At 49.2% G+C, this 14,863-nt stretch overlaps 6 protein-coding genes across 6 annotated transcripts; 4 read left to right on the forward strand and 2 right to left on the reverse strand.

Moving 5' to 3' along the window:
• Positions 1-501: 501 nt before the first annotated feature.
• On the reverse strand, positions 502-1,408 carry N7537_002871 (uncharacterized protein; the record flags this gene model as incomplete). The annotated part of the gene is made up of 3 exons (XM_056893929.1): positions 502-917; positions 972-1,133; positions 1,189-1,408. 3 exons carry the CDS (start codon positions 1,406-1,408, stop codon positions 502-504), a joined length of 798 nt encoding a protein of 265 aa, XP_056758924.1.
• A 279-nt stretch (positions 1,409-1,687) lies between these two features.
• N7537_002872 (glutaminyl-peptide cyclotransferase family protein) lies at positions 1,688-2,887 on the forward strand (the record flags this gene model as incomplete). The annotated part of the gene is made up of 1 exon (XM_056893930.1): positions 1,688-2,887. One exon carries the CDS (start codon positions 1,688-1,690, stop codon positions 2,885-2,887), a length of 1,200 nt encoding a protein of 399 aa, XP_056758925.1.
• A 318-nt stretch (positions 2,888-3,205) lies between these two features.
• On the reverse strand, positions 3,206-4,254 carry N7537_002873 (YeeE/YedE family protein; the record flags this gene model as incomplete). Its single annotated transcript, XM_056893931.1, has 2 exons — positions 3,206-3,910; positions 3,967-4,254. The coding sequence occupies 2 exons, from the start codon at positions 4,252-4,254 to the stop codon at positions 3,206-3,208; spliced, it is 993 nt and encodes a 330-aa protein (XP_056758926.1).
• A 718-nt stretch (positions 4,255-4,972) lies between these two features.
• On the forward strand, positions 4,973-6,483 carry N7537_002874 (FAD-binding oxidoreductase; the record flags this gene model as incomplete). The annotated part of the gene is made up of 2 exons (XM_056893932.1): positions 4,973-5,231; positions 5,297-6,483. The coding sequence occupies 2 exons, from the start codon at positions 4,973-4,975 to the stop codon at positions 6,481-6,483; spliced, it is 1,446 nt and encodes a 481-aa protein (XP_056758927.1).
• Positions 6,484-7,146: 663 nt separating this feature from the next.
• Positions 7,147-8,581, forward strand: N7537_002875 (uncharacterized protein; the record flags this gene model as incomplete). The annotated part of the gene is made up of 3 exons (XM_056893933.1): positions 7,147-7,686; positions 7,743-7,940; positions 8,000-8,581. 3 exons carry the CDS (start codon positions 7,147-7,149, stop codon positions 8,579-8,581), a joined length of 1,320 nt encoding a protein of 439 aa, XP_056758928.1.
• Positions 8,582-9,107: 526 nt separating this feature from the next.
• Positions 9,108-13,976, forward strand: N7537_002876 (putative ABC bile acid transporter; the record flags this gene model as incomplete). The annotated part of the gene is made up of 3 exons (XM_056893934.1): positions 9,108-9,434; positions 9,522-12,116; positions 12,174-13,976. 3 exons carry the CDS (start codon positions 9,108-9,110, stop codon positions 13,974-13,976), a joined length of 4,725 nt encoding a protein of 1,574 aa, XP_056758929.1.
• Between the last annotated feature and the right edge of the window lie 887 nt (positions 13,977-14,863).

Below are 14,863 nucleotides of genomic sequence, written 5' to 3' on the forward strand. Positions count from 1 at the left end.
AAACTGTTTTCCAGAACGCGCGTTGAAGTGAATCTCTCAGCGTAGGATGTCAATCTGGATGTCGGAAAGGAACTTCGGCCACATTACGACTGACAGGTATTTAATTGCATTCAAACGTCCCATCACGGTTAATAGTAAGAGAGTATATGGTCCCTGGGGGAGTCTTTGGTTCAGATATGCCCAAGATGAGAGCTAAGTGAGATCTGAGGCCATATGAACAGGCTTTATTTCACCCTGGAGCATAAGAAAACAAATTGGTAGCAACTGAATTCTTTGCGTTAACACAATCCATACAAGTTAATTGCGGCTGGGACCTCATATTGTTTACTGTGACGAAGGCCCAAGAGCCTGGGGTAAATGGATATGAAATACACATGACAGATCCAGTTATTAATTCATAGCTACCTTCGATTAAAGTGACTGAGATTAGGCTCCGTCGATAAATCACTGAGAGAATTGGGCGCCAGACCATCAATGGAACCAGCCATAAAATTGCAGAGATCAATGAGGCTGTGACTTGGCCTTTTGAATCTGCTGATAAATTCCATTCCACAATTCAGGGAAGAAAGCCGATGTCTGTCTCCCCGGTTTGCTGTGGGTTCCAGTATAGAACTGGGTGGGAGCTCTTCCCTGCCACCATCGTTGCGGTGACGGATTCAGATTCTGGAATGTGACGGGCCGCAACGCGTCTTTGAAGGGAACGAGATCTCCAAGACGGACAGTCGTTTGTCGGGGAATGGTATTGAATCGCATGCTGGTGAGATATAGCACTGCCGTTGGAGGCAGGTCTTTTGCGTACTGGACAGCGGCTTCCCGCGACTTCCTCGCGAAGGCAGGCAGTGCCAAATGAATAAAGTTCACATATGGGGCAGCAGTATACGAGACGAATAGCATTGGGAGGGCGCCAGCAGCAATCACTAAAGCAAAATTAGCATAAACGCTCAGGCGGTGTAATGTCCAAGTTGGCTTACCCGCAGGTGTGCTGTACCAGGGGTAATCATCAGCCACGGAGCATGCTGGCGCAACGATTAGACATGCTGCACCAAATAGAAGCACTGTGGTGATTCGCAGCGTCCCTAGAAAGATAGCTCTGCCCGTCCCTCCATAATAGACCAAGATTCGTTCTGGTGGCCCTGCAACTATAGCTCAGCAAATGCGCTTAATAGCAGTGGGGAGGGTTCATATTACCTGTCCTAGTGGTTGTCTTTGGTGGTGTGAGGTTTCTTGTGACTGGAGAACGTGTAGCTGGGGGGGTTTCCTTCGATTTTGGTAATGGTGAAAGATGCTTCTGCGACGGCCGAGGGATCTGCGACTTGAAGCGAACCCAGACGTTCCTACGAAGACTGCGCTGGGCACATTCTGGTAGAGTTGTGCGTAATTGAGGGTGAAGTAAAATCTGTAGTCGCATTGTGCGTGTGTAATGTAGTTGGCTTGGGATTTGGATGTTGATTGATCTCCCCAGTAAATCGGCGTCGACGCCGATCGCGCGGCAAAAAAGGTGACCGCCTTGGCTTCCGCTCTGTTTAGATTGCTGGATGTGCTGACCCTTGCCAGGTTTTTGACACATTCTCCTTTGATATCATACCATATAATATCGTTGATTACCTAGCTAAATTAGGCTTGAATTCATCTTATCGTTGCTTTGATGCAGGTCGTGACCCGTTAGCGCGAGCTTTCCTTTAACGCCATGTCTCCGGCTTATCGCATGCCACCTGGCATTGTGTCACTTTGGCTATGCCTTCTTGTAATGCTTCTAGCATGTGTAGAAGCATACGAGGAAATATCAGATAAGACATTGACCGGACTCCTGCGGCCCAATAACGACTTCGACATTCACAATGGCGCTCTGTTGTCACCTATACTAAGGACCCGCGTCCCTGGCACCCCCGGTTCCACCGCGGTGCTCAATCACTTTGCCGACTTTTTTCGAAACACATTGCCCAGATGGACTATTGAGGTTCAGAACTCCACAGCCAAAACACCACTATCCAAGGGGAAGGAGGTACCTTTCCGAAACTTCATCGCTACTCGCGATCCTTCTTGGGCCTCGGTTGGCGACGTTGGCCGGCTCACTCTTGTCGCCCATTATGACAGCAAGATAGAACCGGAAGGCTTCATCGGAGGCATCGACAGTGCTGCACCATGTGCGATGATTATGCATGCCATGCGCAGCATCGACGCCGCGCTAGAGAAGAAATGGTCCGCGCTGCAGGAGCAAGGACTACATACCTACCTCGAAGAAGAGCGGGGTCTCCAGGTTATATTTTTAGATGGCGAAGAGGCCTTTAAGGACTGGACTGAGACCGATTCCCTCTATGGAGCTCGTGCTCTGGCTACACATTGGGATGACCAAGTCTACCCCGCGATGTCAGAATTCAAGGGTCCCTTGTCATCGATATCTTTGTTTGTCCTTTTGGATCTGCTGGGCTCGAAATCCCCGACAGTTCAATCTTATTACGAGACCACACACTGGGCTTATCAAAGCTTGGGCGCTCTTGAAAAACGGTTCAAGTCATTGAAGCAGTTCAAGTCTGCCTCGGCTAATCAATGGTTCGTTGATACCGAAAAGGACGGACACAATCTGTCGCCTATGGGTGGCATCCAGGATGATCACCTTCCTTTCCTCGCGAAGGGGGTTGAGATCCTGCATCTCATTGATTTTGCCCCCTTCAAGGGATTCCCTCCTGTTTGGCATACACTCGACGATGACGGTGAACATTTAGATTTGGATACCGTCGAGGACTGGAGCATGCTAGTTACTGCCTTTGTTGCGGAGTGGATGGAGTTGGAAGGCTACTTTGACCATCAATCTACTCCCAGTCCACGCAGTAACGACAAATCTGCTGAATTAGAAGCGCTCCGCATGGACAGGAAGACTGAGTTGTAAGCAAGCCATTCTTCCGTTTACTCACCTCTCTACATTTTCAGTCCCCTGTCTAGTCTTTTTCCCTGTTATATACCCAATGCATTTATTCGCGGGCCTATGGCATCTATTCTCAGTTCAACCGACTATGTACATATTCTGTGGCATTGCTAATCTGGTCTCGGACGCAGCTCCTGAGATCTTCGGACTTCCATCTTTTCTTTTCTTTTCTTTTCTTGCATAATCACGCACCGATTTCGACTCTATTCCCCCGAAAAGACGCCAAAGTTCAACGAAGCTAATGAAGAATTAAATGTCTATAATTTCCATATCCCATTCCCTTTAAATGAGGTTGCCCAGCATGTAACCGCCCATCGTGATCAGTCCCCAAGTCGGCTGTAGGACTGTTCGCAAAATTGCAGGCCCCGGGCAGACCCCTCTCAGTCCCCAGGCTAGTCCAAACGTCGCAGCACCCGCAACAAAGCGCCAATCTATGTCGCTCACCGTGGCCGTTGGGAGTCGCCAGTTCTCGGCAAGGGTAGGCTTCGCAATAGGCTTTCCCTTTTCAACCGCTTGGCCTGGTTTCTGAGCCAGGAAAGTGAACAGCGACGGTCCAATTCCAAACAGAATTATCAGCGCCAGCGATGGATCAAACCGGGATGGCTCAGTCAAGAAGGCAAAGAACCCGAGCACCTTGGCTGGATCCGCCATTCCAGATATCAAAAGGCCCAGACCAAACTCCAACCCTGTCACATAAGAATAGACAACCCTAGATTCCTCCGACCGATGGACCTTCTGCGGGACAACCATGAAGTTCATGACAGCCGCCAGCAGCACTGCACCAGCCATGAAGCCGAACTCCGGCCCAGATGGATACATTGGTGTATAGCACGGGGTCGTACCGCAAGACGGGATATTAGATCCGCCCTCAACAAAGTTCGCCGTGAGCAATGCAGTTGTGAAGAAGATGGCGGTTGCAATCAGCGAGCGGGGTGAGAGACGCGAAATGCCACACAGCATATGTCCCGAGGTACAGCCTCGACCGTTCTACTTCACTTAGTCAACCTGTTCCTCGTTCGCCAATTATAACCGATACTCCTCACCTTGGTTCCCCACCCTAATAGGAAGCCCACTCCCAACGTTGCTGCAGCAGAAGCCCATGAATGTGGCGGCGCAGAATAGTCCGGGATCAGTGATGGTGCCAGCAAGTACACCGGTACAATACTGGATACTAAACCCGCGATGATGGGCACATTGTCACGACTCGGGTTGAAAGCGCACCCGGATAGGAGAGAGGATATACCGAATATGGCGCCGTTGTGTATGAGTAGGCCGGATGAGCCGTGGAATAGTAATAGCGCGCCCAGCGTGGTATGAATTGGGGTGAACATGATGGTGATGCTCTGGCGATTGTCTTTGGTATTAAGGTTTTCTTCCTGATGTCATTGCGGGAAGTGCAGTCTGGGGATGGATGGTATGGGGTATAAAATGCCAAGGAAGTTGGGAAAAAAACAATAACCGGCGACTCTCTCGTGTTCGATGTTTGAAAAAAAAGGAAGCAAAGAAGTAAAGAAACAAAGGAGTCGAATTAGGGTTTCCATATTGGATGACAAGGAATTTCCGGATCGGGGACCATTCACGTCGCCGTTATAGTTATAGTGGTCCCCGAGCAGTTTCTTTCGGCATCTCTCGGTATTCACCTGGGCCATTATGAACTGATTGGTTGACTATTATATTCGAACATTTGCTCTCAATTTCGTCATCTCAAGCGCTCCGATGTATTAATTCGCCGTGTTACTCCAGAGTCCCTTCATGCAGTAGCATGACAGCCAAGTCGAGTAACTATGTCTAGACGAAGATCCTCAAATAATCAGAAGACCCCCTGAGTACTAGCAAAGGATGTGACAACCGTGGCATATGTAACAACTGTCACACCGAGAAAATGAGACGTCGGAGTGAGCAGAAAACTTGGCCGCGGTTCTCCGTCTCGTGAAGCAGTCGCGATCCCACCCCTTCTATATGTCCCACCGGCCATTACAGATCTTCTCCCTTGCATCCGCTTTACCTGACCATCTTGGGAGTAGTCTTCAATTTTCATTCTCATCTAAAATGGGAAACACATCCAGCATCGCCGGCCGTGAGTGCTTCATGGCTGCCGTGGGAGGAAACCCTACTATGGCGACCTTTCGGGGAGATCTTTCATATGAATTCCGGACCTTGCCATCCTATAACCTGGCCATTCCTGTCCATCCCGCGGTAATCACCTATCCGAATACTACGAGCCAGGTTGCTGAAATTGTGCGTTGTGCCGTTGAAAGAAACTACCGGGTGCAAGCTTACAGTGGAGGTCACAGCTATGGCAACTATGGTATGAAAGTACATTCTATATCCAAATCATTATGTAACTTTGCTAAACCAACTGCACTATGGTAGGTCTGGGAGGAGCCGATGGTCACGTTGTCGTCGACCTAAAAGGTTTCCAGAACTTCTCCATGGATCCGCACACCCATATCGCTACAATTGGGGCCGGTACAAACCTGGGTGATCTCCAAGACCGCCTTCTGAACGCAGGTGGTAGAGCGATGTCACATGGATCTTGTCCACAAGTCGGAGTTGGTGGTCATTTCACCATTGGTGGTCTCGGTCTCATGTCACGACAATGGGGAACTGCGTTGGATCATGTGCTGGAGGCTGAAGTAGTCCTGGCCAATTCCAGCATTGTGACAGCGTCGGATACCCAGAACCAGGACATTTTCTGGGCTATCAAGGGTGCGGCCGCCAGCTTTGGTATCGTCACTGAGTTCAAAGTCCGCACGCAGGAAATTCCCAAGGGCGCTGTGCAATATACGTATACTTTCAGTCAAGGAGATGTACTTGACAAAGTTAAACTCTTCCAAGCTTGGCAGTCCATTATTGCAAAGCCTAATATTACGCGGGATTATTCCACCGAGCTCACAATCTTCCAGGAGGGTATTATGATCACGGGCAGCTTCTTCGGAACCAGAGAGGAGTTTGAAGAATTTGAGCAGGAAAACAGCCTCCCAATCCACAACAAGGGCAATGTGGCATACATCACGAACTGGCTAGCCTTACTAGCCCACGCGGCTGAGAATTACCTGGTCTCAATCGGTGGAGCTTTGCTCACTTCGTTCTACTCCAAGTCTTTGTCATTCACAGTCGACGAATTATTCACTGAGCAGGGGCTAGTCGCCTTATTCACGTACCTCGACACGGCGCCGAAAGGCAGTGAGAACTGGTGGGTTATTTTTGACTTGGAAGGTGGCGCAACCAACGATGTTCCTATGAATGCCACGGCCTATGTGCACCGTGACGCTGTCATGTGGATGCAATCCTATGCTGTTGTCGGCTTTGAGCCTCCTGCATTCATTCCCAGGAGGTTCCTCGATCGCTTGCATCAAGTTGTGATTCAACATCGACCACCTGGGCCTTTACGTTCCTATCCGGGATATGTTGATCCTTATCTTGAAAATGGTCAGGTGGCCTACTGGGGATCGAATCTTGGGCGGCTCCAAAGTATCAAGACTCTTGTTGATACGAAAGATGTCTTCCACAATCCGCAGAGTGTGGCTGTTAACCCCATTATCAATTCTCACAATTAAGGTTACTTGAGGGAGAAGTCGGATGTTAGTCTCATATGTTTTATCGGCACAGGAGCGAGCACTATGGTATAACTTTGTTGGTAGTGGTTTTAGTTCATCTCACATGCCCTTCCGATAGTGCATCTGTCTCTACTCCATTCCGCGGACAAGCAGCGGAAGTACGGTTGTATAACGGCTGACTCCAGCTCATTTTTGCTTTTGGCGTAAAATATTTAGGCGGAGGTCACTGTATCCTTTCTTCCCGATGGTACTTTTTTTTTTCCACCCAGGCTGTATTTTACAATGAGGCTAAAATAGCCACCCGATGAGATTATATATAAGGGAAAGTCAGCCACCACCCTAGCCTCCGAGTACTTCGGATGTAGAGAAGCTGTCAAATTTGCCATCGATCTCATAGTCCTCTGATTCTATAGATATATAATTGGCCGGTGACTGATTGGCGTTTTCCATCCTAATTATTTTCACGTCGTTGGCTCTGCCAAAACTTCCAAGTTTGGAAGTCAAGCTTGTTAGTAAGCTGCGATCCCGGGGACATCACCTCAAGCTCCGTTTGTAAATGTCATGCAGGTAGTACATGAATCTAATAATATCAATGATGCATGTCATTCGTGTAACTCTCGCTTGATCCCGGCTGCGACACACGTTAACCCAGGTGCCCCAATCATGAAACGCGCATGCAGCCTAGAATCCAGCCCGGAGCATGAGCTAAGAAACGAACTTCCGCTAAATGACCAGCGCCCAAATCTCTTAAGCTTAAATGCGCCTATCTCTCCACCACAAAAGAGATTATCCACCAAAAGGGGCAAGGATGGAGAAGGAGACGCTACTCTACTGAATGCATCACAACTAAACACTTTATCCAGCCTCGCTGCTATCGAAGCAGGTCAGGTTAAAGTGACCGACCACCTGAGTACAATTTCAGCAAAGCTCAAAGAATGTGTTCGCCCTCTTCCAACACATCCATTACCGCATCTGCCTATCAAGGAATGGATGGAATTGTACAGACGCAACGAGCAACCAGAAGGACGCCATTTCGTCATCCATCAACATGACCATCCCATCGCAGGACCCCATTATGACCTCCGTCTCCAGTTCTCGGAGACCAGCTCTGTGAGTTGGTCGGTTATGTATGGGATGCCTGGGGATCCGAATAGCCAACGAGTGAACCGGAATGCAACTGAAACTCGGATCCATTGTTTGTGGGTGGGTTTATAATCTGGGATGAGATGGTATGATATCGATTACTTACACCTTTACAGAATCATCTCATTGAAACAGCTTCCCACCAAACGGGGAGCCTGATTATCTGGGATACTGGAGAATATGAAATTCTACCTTACCAAATGGACCCATCTGGCCCGGAGACCGACGACTCTCGATCAGAGGTCTCCGTAGATAGTCATGTTTTATCGGAGCCAGTCCCAGATAGTGCGAAGTTGCGAGAAGCTTTTCAGAATGTAGGTATATCCCTGTACAACGTGGAGAAAAAGGGGTTCTCTAACGCCGAAACACCAAGCGCAAAATCCGACTCCGACTACATGGAACCCGTTTGCCAAAAGACTACACTATTATTCTACGGATGGACAAAACCACCGATTTTGCGAGGCCAATCCGACAAGGCCCCAAACGGCGTCGCCAATCTCGGCCAAGGGCGCCACAAGCGCGGTTTACCTCGGACTCCGGATCACCTTCGCCGCCACCAAACAAACAAAATTTGAGAGTGGATCTAACACCTCAGAATAGCCCGACTAAGGCACATGCAGACGATACCTACACCGCCGACATGGAAATCCAAAGAAACAATGCCTACCCGGGGTCCAGCAACACGATCGGCTCGATCCACCAACGGCGGTGGTATCTTAGTCTAGACCGGGAATCCTCTGGATTTGAACCGACGGTAAATCCAAGGGAGTTGAAAGAAAAAGGCAGGAAAAAAACGTGGATTCCCAAACTCGGACAGGGATTCGAGCCGTTCTACGTGCACGGCCCAGATTCTGAGCGAAGCGTTATCACTGCACGATTGGGGCGTGATGTCTTGAATGATGAAGCCGTGGAAGAGTTTGTGCCGAGACGCGGGTGGAGGCCCGTCCTGCATTAGGAGGATATTAGATGGATACAAGCTATACAAGTGGGGAATGGTGAATTCTCCTTGAATCCGAGTTGAATGTTTAATGATTGTCCTAACTCTGGTTAGTGAGTATAGATATGCTATTCCGCACATGACCATTAGAAGACGCAATACCCCCAACCTTGTGGGGGCTCGGAGAGTTCGGAGTTAGCCTGTTGCAAGAGGAATATGCAGCCACTAAGAAGTTCAGTCATTGAACACGAGCAGTGCACAATATAGTGCGTGTGACTCAATGCACAGCCCTAGGGGGAAATTGATCTGACAGTTAATACTCATAGAGTATTATGAAAAGGTATTGGTATTCTGAGTCACTGGCGGTCTAAGATCGGTCTATTCCCTTCTTGTTCCCCGCTCAATGTCACGATAGCTCGCGCTAACATACAGCGTATTCGTTATAGTCACTGATAACGCCTTGATATTTCCTTTTGTCTCTCCTTTTTTTTTTGTCTTTTTTTGTCTTTCTTTTTTTTTTTTTTTTGGCGTCCGAAAAAAAAAAATGGCATACTTGGCGACATCTAGTTATCTAGCCTTGTCGCTAGTTGCTCTGGATAGTATACCTGCTATTAAGAGTATTGCCCACCGCATTTCCCTCAAAGCTCGTGATTACGAGCCCATCCAATTAGCCAAAGATGTTTACAGCGACGAAGATGGAGAAGCGACAGAGGAATCCCTCCAAGCTTTCTCTGATAAATGGCAAAGAGTCCTCATCGCCCTGTTCTCCATCGCCGGGTTTCTGGTGACGCTCGCATTGGCTGTTCTTGCGACATTGAAGCTTACCATTGCAAATTCCACGCCATTGATCTGGCTGCAGTTCGGAGTATGGGTATGTAGAAAACCCGACCAAGAACACAAAATAACACAAAACCATTCGATTTGAATCAAACTAATGGCCAATTCTTGTTTATTTTAGACTCTGCTCACCATTCAAGCTATTGCTTTCTTCACCGAGCCCCGACCGACAAGCCGATATGTTCTCGGCCACTTCGCTTTCTGGGGTAGTATCATTGCCACTGTAGTTCCGAGCATGGAAGTGGGTATTTTGGCAATCTCTCAACTCGGACTTCCCCATGGACAAGTTGGGGTCAGGCTGCAATTGGCACAAATTGCTAGCGCTGCTCTTCGCGCTGTGTTTTGTGTTCTGATACCACGTCGTCCAGATGTTTACCATGAAGATAAGCTGGTTGAGCGGGAACTTTCAGTCTCCCTACTCAGTCGGTTCACTTTCAGCTGGGCCAATGGGTTGCTAAACTACGCCGTGGAGCACAAGGCCATGGATCTCGAGGATATTCCCAAGCTTACAGCATCGAAGCGGGCTGATTTTCTCCGTGAGAAATTCGAAATTGCCCGGCAGAACCGGAAATTGTGGCTAGCGATTGTCTTTGCGCATTTGGGGCCACTGATCGCCCAGACCATACTTAGTCTGCTGATCTGCTTTCTGAGCTTTGGACCCCAGGTCGCCCTATTTCAGATTTTGAAAACACTCGAACTGCGCGGTACTCCGGACTGGAATGTCGGAGCATCGTATGTTTGGGTCCTGGCTCTGGGTGGTCTGTTGTTTCTTGCCTCGACCGTCGAGTCATGGCTGTTCTGGGTGGTCTACTCTAAACTTGGAGTTCCGATCTTCGCAGAGCTGTCAGCAGTCATTTTTGCCAAAGCCATGCGTCGGAAGGACGTGAAATATACAAAGAAGTCCAAAACGACAGATGGATCCGATAGTTCCAGCAAAGGATCCGGGGAGGCCGACGATGATGACGAGGATGCATTGAAGAAAAGTCGCCAGAGTATTATCAACCACGTGGCCGTGGATGCTCGACGTGTTTCCGACTTTGCCGCTTTCAACTACATTATCCCGCAGGCGATCTTCCGAATCATTATCGGTGCCGCGTTTCTGGTCCAAATCCTCGGCTGGCCCAGTGCCTTCGCCGGTCTTTCAGTCTCTCTTCTTGTAACACCACTGAATATTTACGCAGCTAAGAAATATTCGAATGCCCAGGACCGACTGATGAAATTCCGTGACCAGAAACTGGCGATCGTTACCGAAGTGCTGCAGGGAATTCGGCAGATAAAATTCTCGGCCTTGGAGGAGCAATGGCAGAACCGCGTCCGGGAGACTCGAGAGACCGAACTTGGCGCATTGTGGGCTTCCTTTGTAGCTGATATTGGCCTGCTTGCGATCTGGGTTCTCGGTCCTGTCGGCTTATCTGCCGTTTCGTTGACTACATATGCCATCCTTAACGGTACTTTGTCACCTTCTATCGCTTTCACGGCTATGGCAATCTTCAGTTCTCTCGAAGCGTCGCTTGCTATCATCCCAGAGCTCACATCGATGGGTCTGGAGGCGAAGGTAAGTTCGGACCGTATCGACAAATTTTTGGCTACCTCCGAAAATATTGTCAATACTGTCCCTGCTGATTATATCGCGTTTGAACACGCCTCCGTTGCATGGCCCGCAGAGGAGGAAGATATCGAAGCTTCGGAGGATCGTTTCATTCTGCGTGACATGACCTTGAAATTCCCGACCAAAAGTCTAAGTGTGGTATCGGGCAGAACTGGCTCTGGAAAGAGCCTGCTTCTCTCGTCGATCCTAGGTGAATGTGATGTTCTCTCCGGAACGATCAAGGTACCCGTTCCACTTCCCATTATAGACCGATTTGATCACCTTGCGACAAAGGCAAATTGGATTATCGACTCGGCCATCGCCTATGTTGCGCAGATGCCCTGGATCGAAAATGCTACGATCAAAGCGAACGTTCTCTTTGGACTACCGGACGACCCAGAGCGCTACCAAAAAGTCATCTTTGCTTGCGCCCTGGCAAAGGATTTCGACATGCTGCCAGACGGCGATTTGACCGATATTGGTGCCAATGGTGTCAATCTGAGCGGTGGCCAACGCTGGCGTATATCCTTCGCCCGTGCATTATACTCCAGGGCTGGCATACTTGTCATGGATGACATCTTCAGCGCCCTCGATGCCCACACAGGTCGTCACGTCTTTGAGAACGCCCTTACTGGTGAACTTGGTCAGAACCGAACCCGCATTTTGGTCACTCACCATGTCGCACTGTGCCTTCCTCGCACAGAGTACTCCGTGCTGTTGGAGAATGGTCGTATTAAATATGCAGGTACCATTGATGATCTGAGGGAATCACACCATCTAGAGGATATCCTTCGCGAGGAACAAGCTGCTGAACAAGCCGATCTTGCAGCAGATGCAGAAGACTGTGAATTCCTCAATGATGAGGAGACAACCCTCCAGAAGGTGATCTCGAATACATCCCACAGAAGACCGAGCACGGCTGCAAATGGCCAAGCTCCCAACGGAAGTGGGGTTGCTGCTACACCAGAGACGTCTACACCGAAGAAGTTCGTTGAAGACGAGAAACGGGAAATCGGTTCTGTGCAACTATCTGTTTACCTTGCTTTCTTGAATAAGGGTGGCTCCTTGGGCTATTGGTTGTTGACGCTCGCGGTCTACCTAACGTATTCGTCTCTCTTGGTTGGACGGGTAAGTGCATAAAATCACAAAACAGGTGTATTTGTTTAACTAATCCTTATTTATCAGTCTTGGTGGATCAACATTTGGACACGTTCAGCGTCCAATACTCAGGCTCATCCTGAGCAATACAGTGTCCTATTGCAGCATACCATGCAGCCGACTGCACCGGTCCAACAACACGACGACCTCTTTATGTACCTCGGAATCTATGTTGCGATCTCGGTCACTGCCTGCATAATAGGAACAGTCCGTTATTACTGCATTCTTTCGGCATCAGTCCGAGCCTCCCGGAACCTGTTCAATGGCTTGATCTATACTATCCTCCGCGCGCCACTCCGGTGGCTGGACACCGTCCCATTGGGACGGATTCTCAACCGCTTTACAGCCGACTTCCACTCAATCGATTCACGAATCGGATACGACATCGGCTTCTTCGTGAGCAAGATCCTAGATGTCCTTGCAATTATGATTGCAGGAATGCTTGTCGACTGGACGGTGATCTTGCTCGGCATGGTCCTGCTGCTAATTTGTGTAAAACTGGCCCTATCCTATCTTGCAGGTGCCCGTCAAATAAAACGTCTCGAGAGCACTGCCAAAAGTCCTGTGTTTGAGCAGTTCGGCTCTAGTCTTGCTGGGTTGATCACCATTCGTGCCTTCAGCAAACCAGGTACCTATGTCGAAATCATGTACGGCAAGATCAATCGCCATGCGCAAGCATGGTGGACCCTGTGGGTGTTCAACCGCTGGCTCTCATTCCGCATGGGCATCGTGGGCGCTACGTTCTCAACTATCACTGCTGGGCTCGTGGTCTATCTACCGGGTATCAGCGCTTCGCTTGCTGGTTTCGCTCTCAGCTTTGCGTTGCAGTATAACAGTGCGATCACAATGGCACTACGGCAATACGCCAACATTGAATTAAACATGAATGCCACAGAGCGTGTCATCGAGTATTCCAACATCGAGATGGAGAACCAAGGAGGAGCCGACGCACCGGCGGCCTGGCCTACAGAGGGCCATCTCGAAGTTCACGATCTCGTGGTGGGCTACGCACCAGATCTCCCACCTGTATTGAACGGGCTCAGCTTCTCAGTTGAGAAGAACCAGCGCGTGGGTGTGGTTGGACGCACAGGAGCAGGCAAGTCCTCTTTGACACTTGCACTCTTCCGATTCCTGGAAGCACGCTCTGGCCAAATCTTCATTGACGGAATCGACGTCTCCACGATCAAACTACACGACCTCCGTAGCCGACTTGCCATCATTCCGCAAGACCCAGTGCTATTCTCCGGTAGTGTGCGATCGAATCTGGACCCGTTCGACGAATACAGCGACACAGAGCTATACGATGCGCTAGCACGTGTGCACCTCATCTCCGAGGCCGACGACGACGAGCTCACCCTCACATCGCGCACTGCTACGCCCCGCCAGCCCAGTGAAACGGGCGCCACGACACCACCGACGGCACAGAAGACGAATTCTAACGCTTTCACCTCTCTGTCCTCGACTATCTCCGAAGGCGGCCTTAACCTCTCCCAGGGTCAGCGCCAGCTTCTCTGTCTTGCCCGTGCTATCGTCTCGCGACCCAAGATTATGGTCCTAGACGAGGCGACCTCGGCTGTTGATATGGAGACCGACGCGTTGATTCAGACGTCTATCCGTGCGGAATTCGGACGAAATGCTACCACGCTGCTCGTCATTGCGCACCGGCTTAGCACCATTGCGGACTTCGATCGTATTCTTGTCATGGATGCTGGAAAGGCGGCTGAGTTTGGTACACCTAGGGATCTTATGGGGATTGAGGGTGGTGTTTTCAAAAATCTTGTTGAGAATAGTGGAGAGAAGGAGGTGTTGGAGAAGATGATCTTTGCGTGAAAAAGCGTTCAAAAAGATGATATACGCGATTAGGGGACTATATTTTGTTTTGGTTATTTTTTGTTCTATATAGATTACTTGAAGCTGGGAAAAATCAGCATGCATATCAAAATTCATTGTTGCGATTCGAAATTCACTTGCATGAAGAGCTGTTTTCAAATAAACATACGAATCCAGGTGGCCCTTTTAGAGATAGCTATAGTTAAACACGAAGATACATGCGAGGAAGTCCTGCGTACTAAATTTGATATTTTAATCAAGCCCCTGGTATTTGCTCATGTCCGGTGTCTTCTCATCAGTGAGGTTATAGAGAGCCGACAGCGACGCAGGCGACTATGCCTGTGATGAAATTGACTCTTCTATAATCCTACTGCCGAGAAGAGACCGACATAGGAACAAGTCCCTGAGGCCAAAGTATAGCTAGCTAGATGCGAATATAAGAGCCGAAAGAGAGAACCTTGGACACAAAGGTATCGGTGCCAACACCCGTCCAACATTCATCTATCCCAGCTTCGAGGGAAGCCCCTAAACTATGGCCCAAAGCCAACAGTTACACCTTCAAGTCTTGTGAATAGGATCAGAGATGCCTTCATCGCGTCCGTCATGTAAACAAGGTTGGTATGCCGAACGCATATATCACATACCCTGCCCTCGATTCGTACAGCCCTTAAGCCCTCCGAAGAGAGAGAGCCGCACGTCTCAGAGGGAAGAGACTGTCTCATATATAACACACTAGGCTTTCATCATTCTGGGAAACAGTCAGTACAATGGTCAAAAATGGTAATTCCCCTTTGAAAGGGGCCAGGGAACAAGAATACTCACAAGTATAAAACTTGGAAGGATGAAGAAGAAAAGAAAAGCAGCCGAGCGAAAAATCCCGCGCTTTT

The sequence above is a fragment of the Penicillium hordei genome (assembly GCF_028827395.1).
Source record: "Penicillium hordei strain IBT 12815 chromosome Unknown utg000001l_segment0_segment0, whole genome shotgun sequence".
Classification (NCBI taxonomy): Eukaryota; Fungi; Ascomycota; class Eurotiomycetes; order Eurotiales; family Aspergillaceae; genus Penicillium; species Penicillium hordei.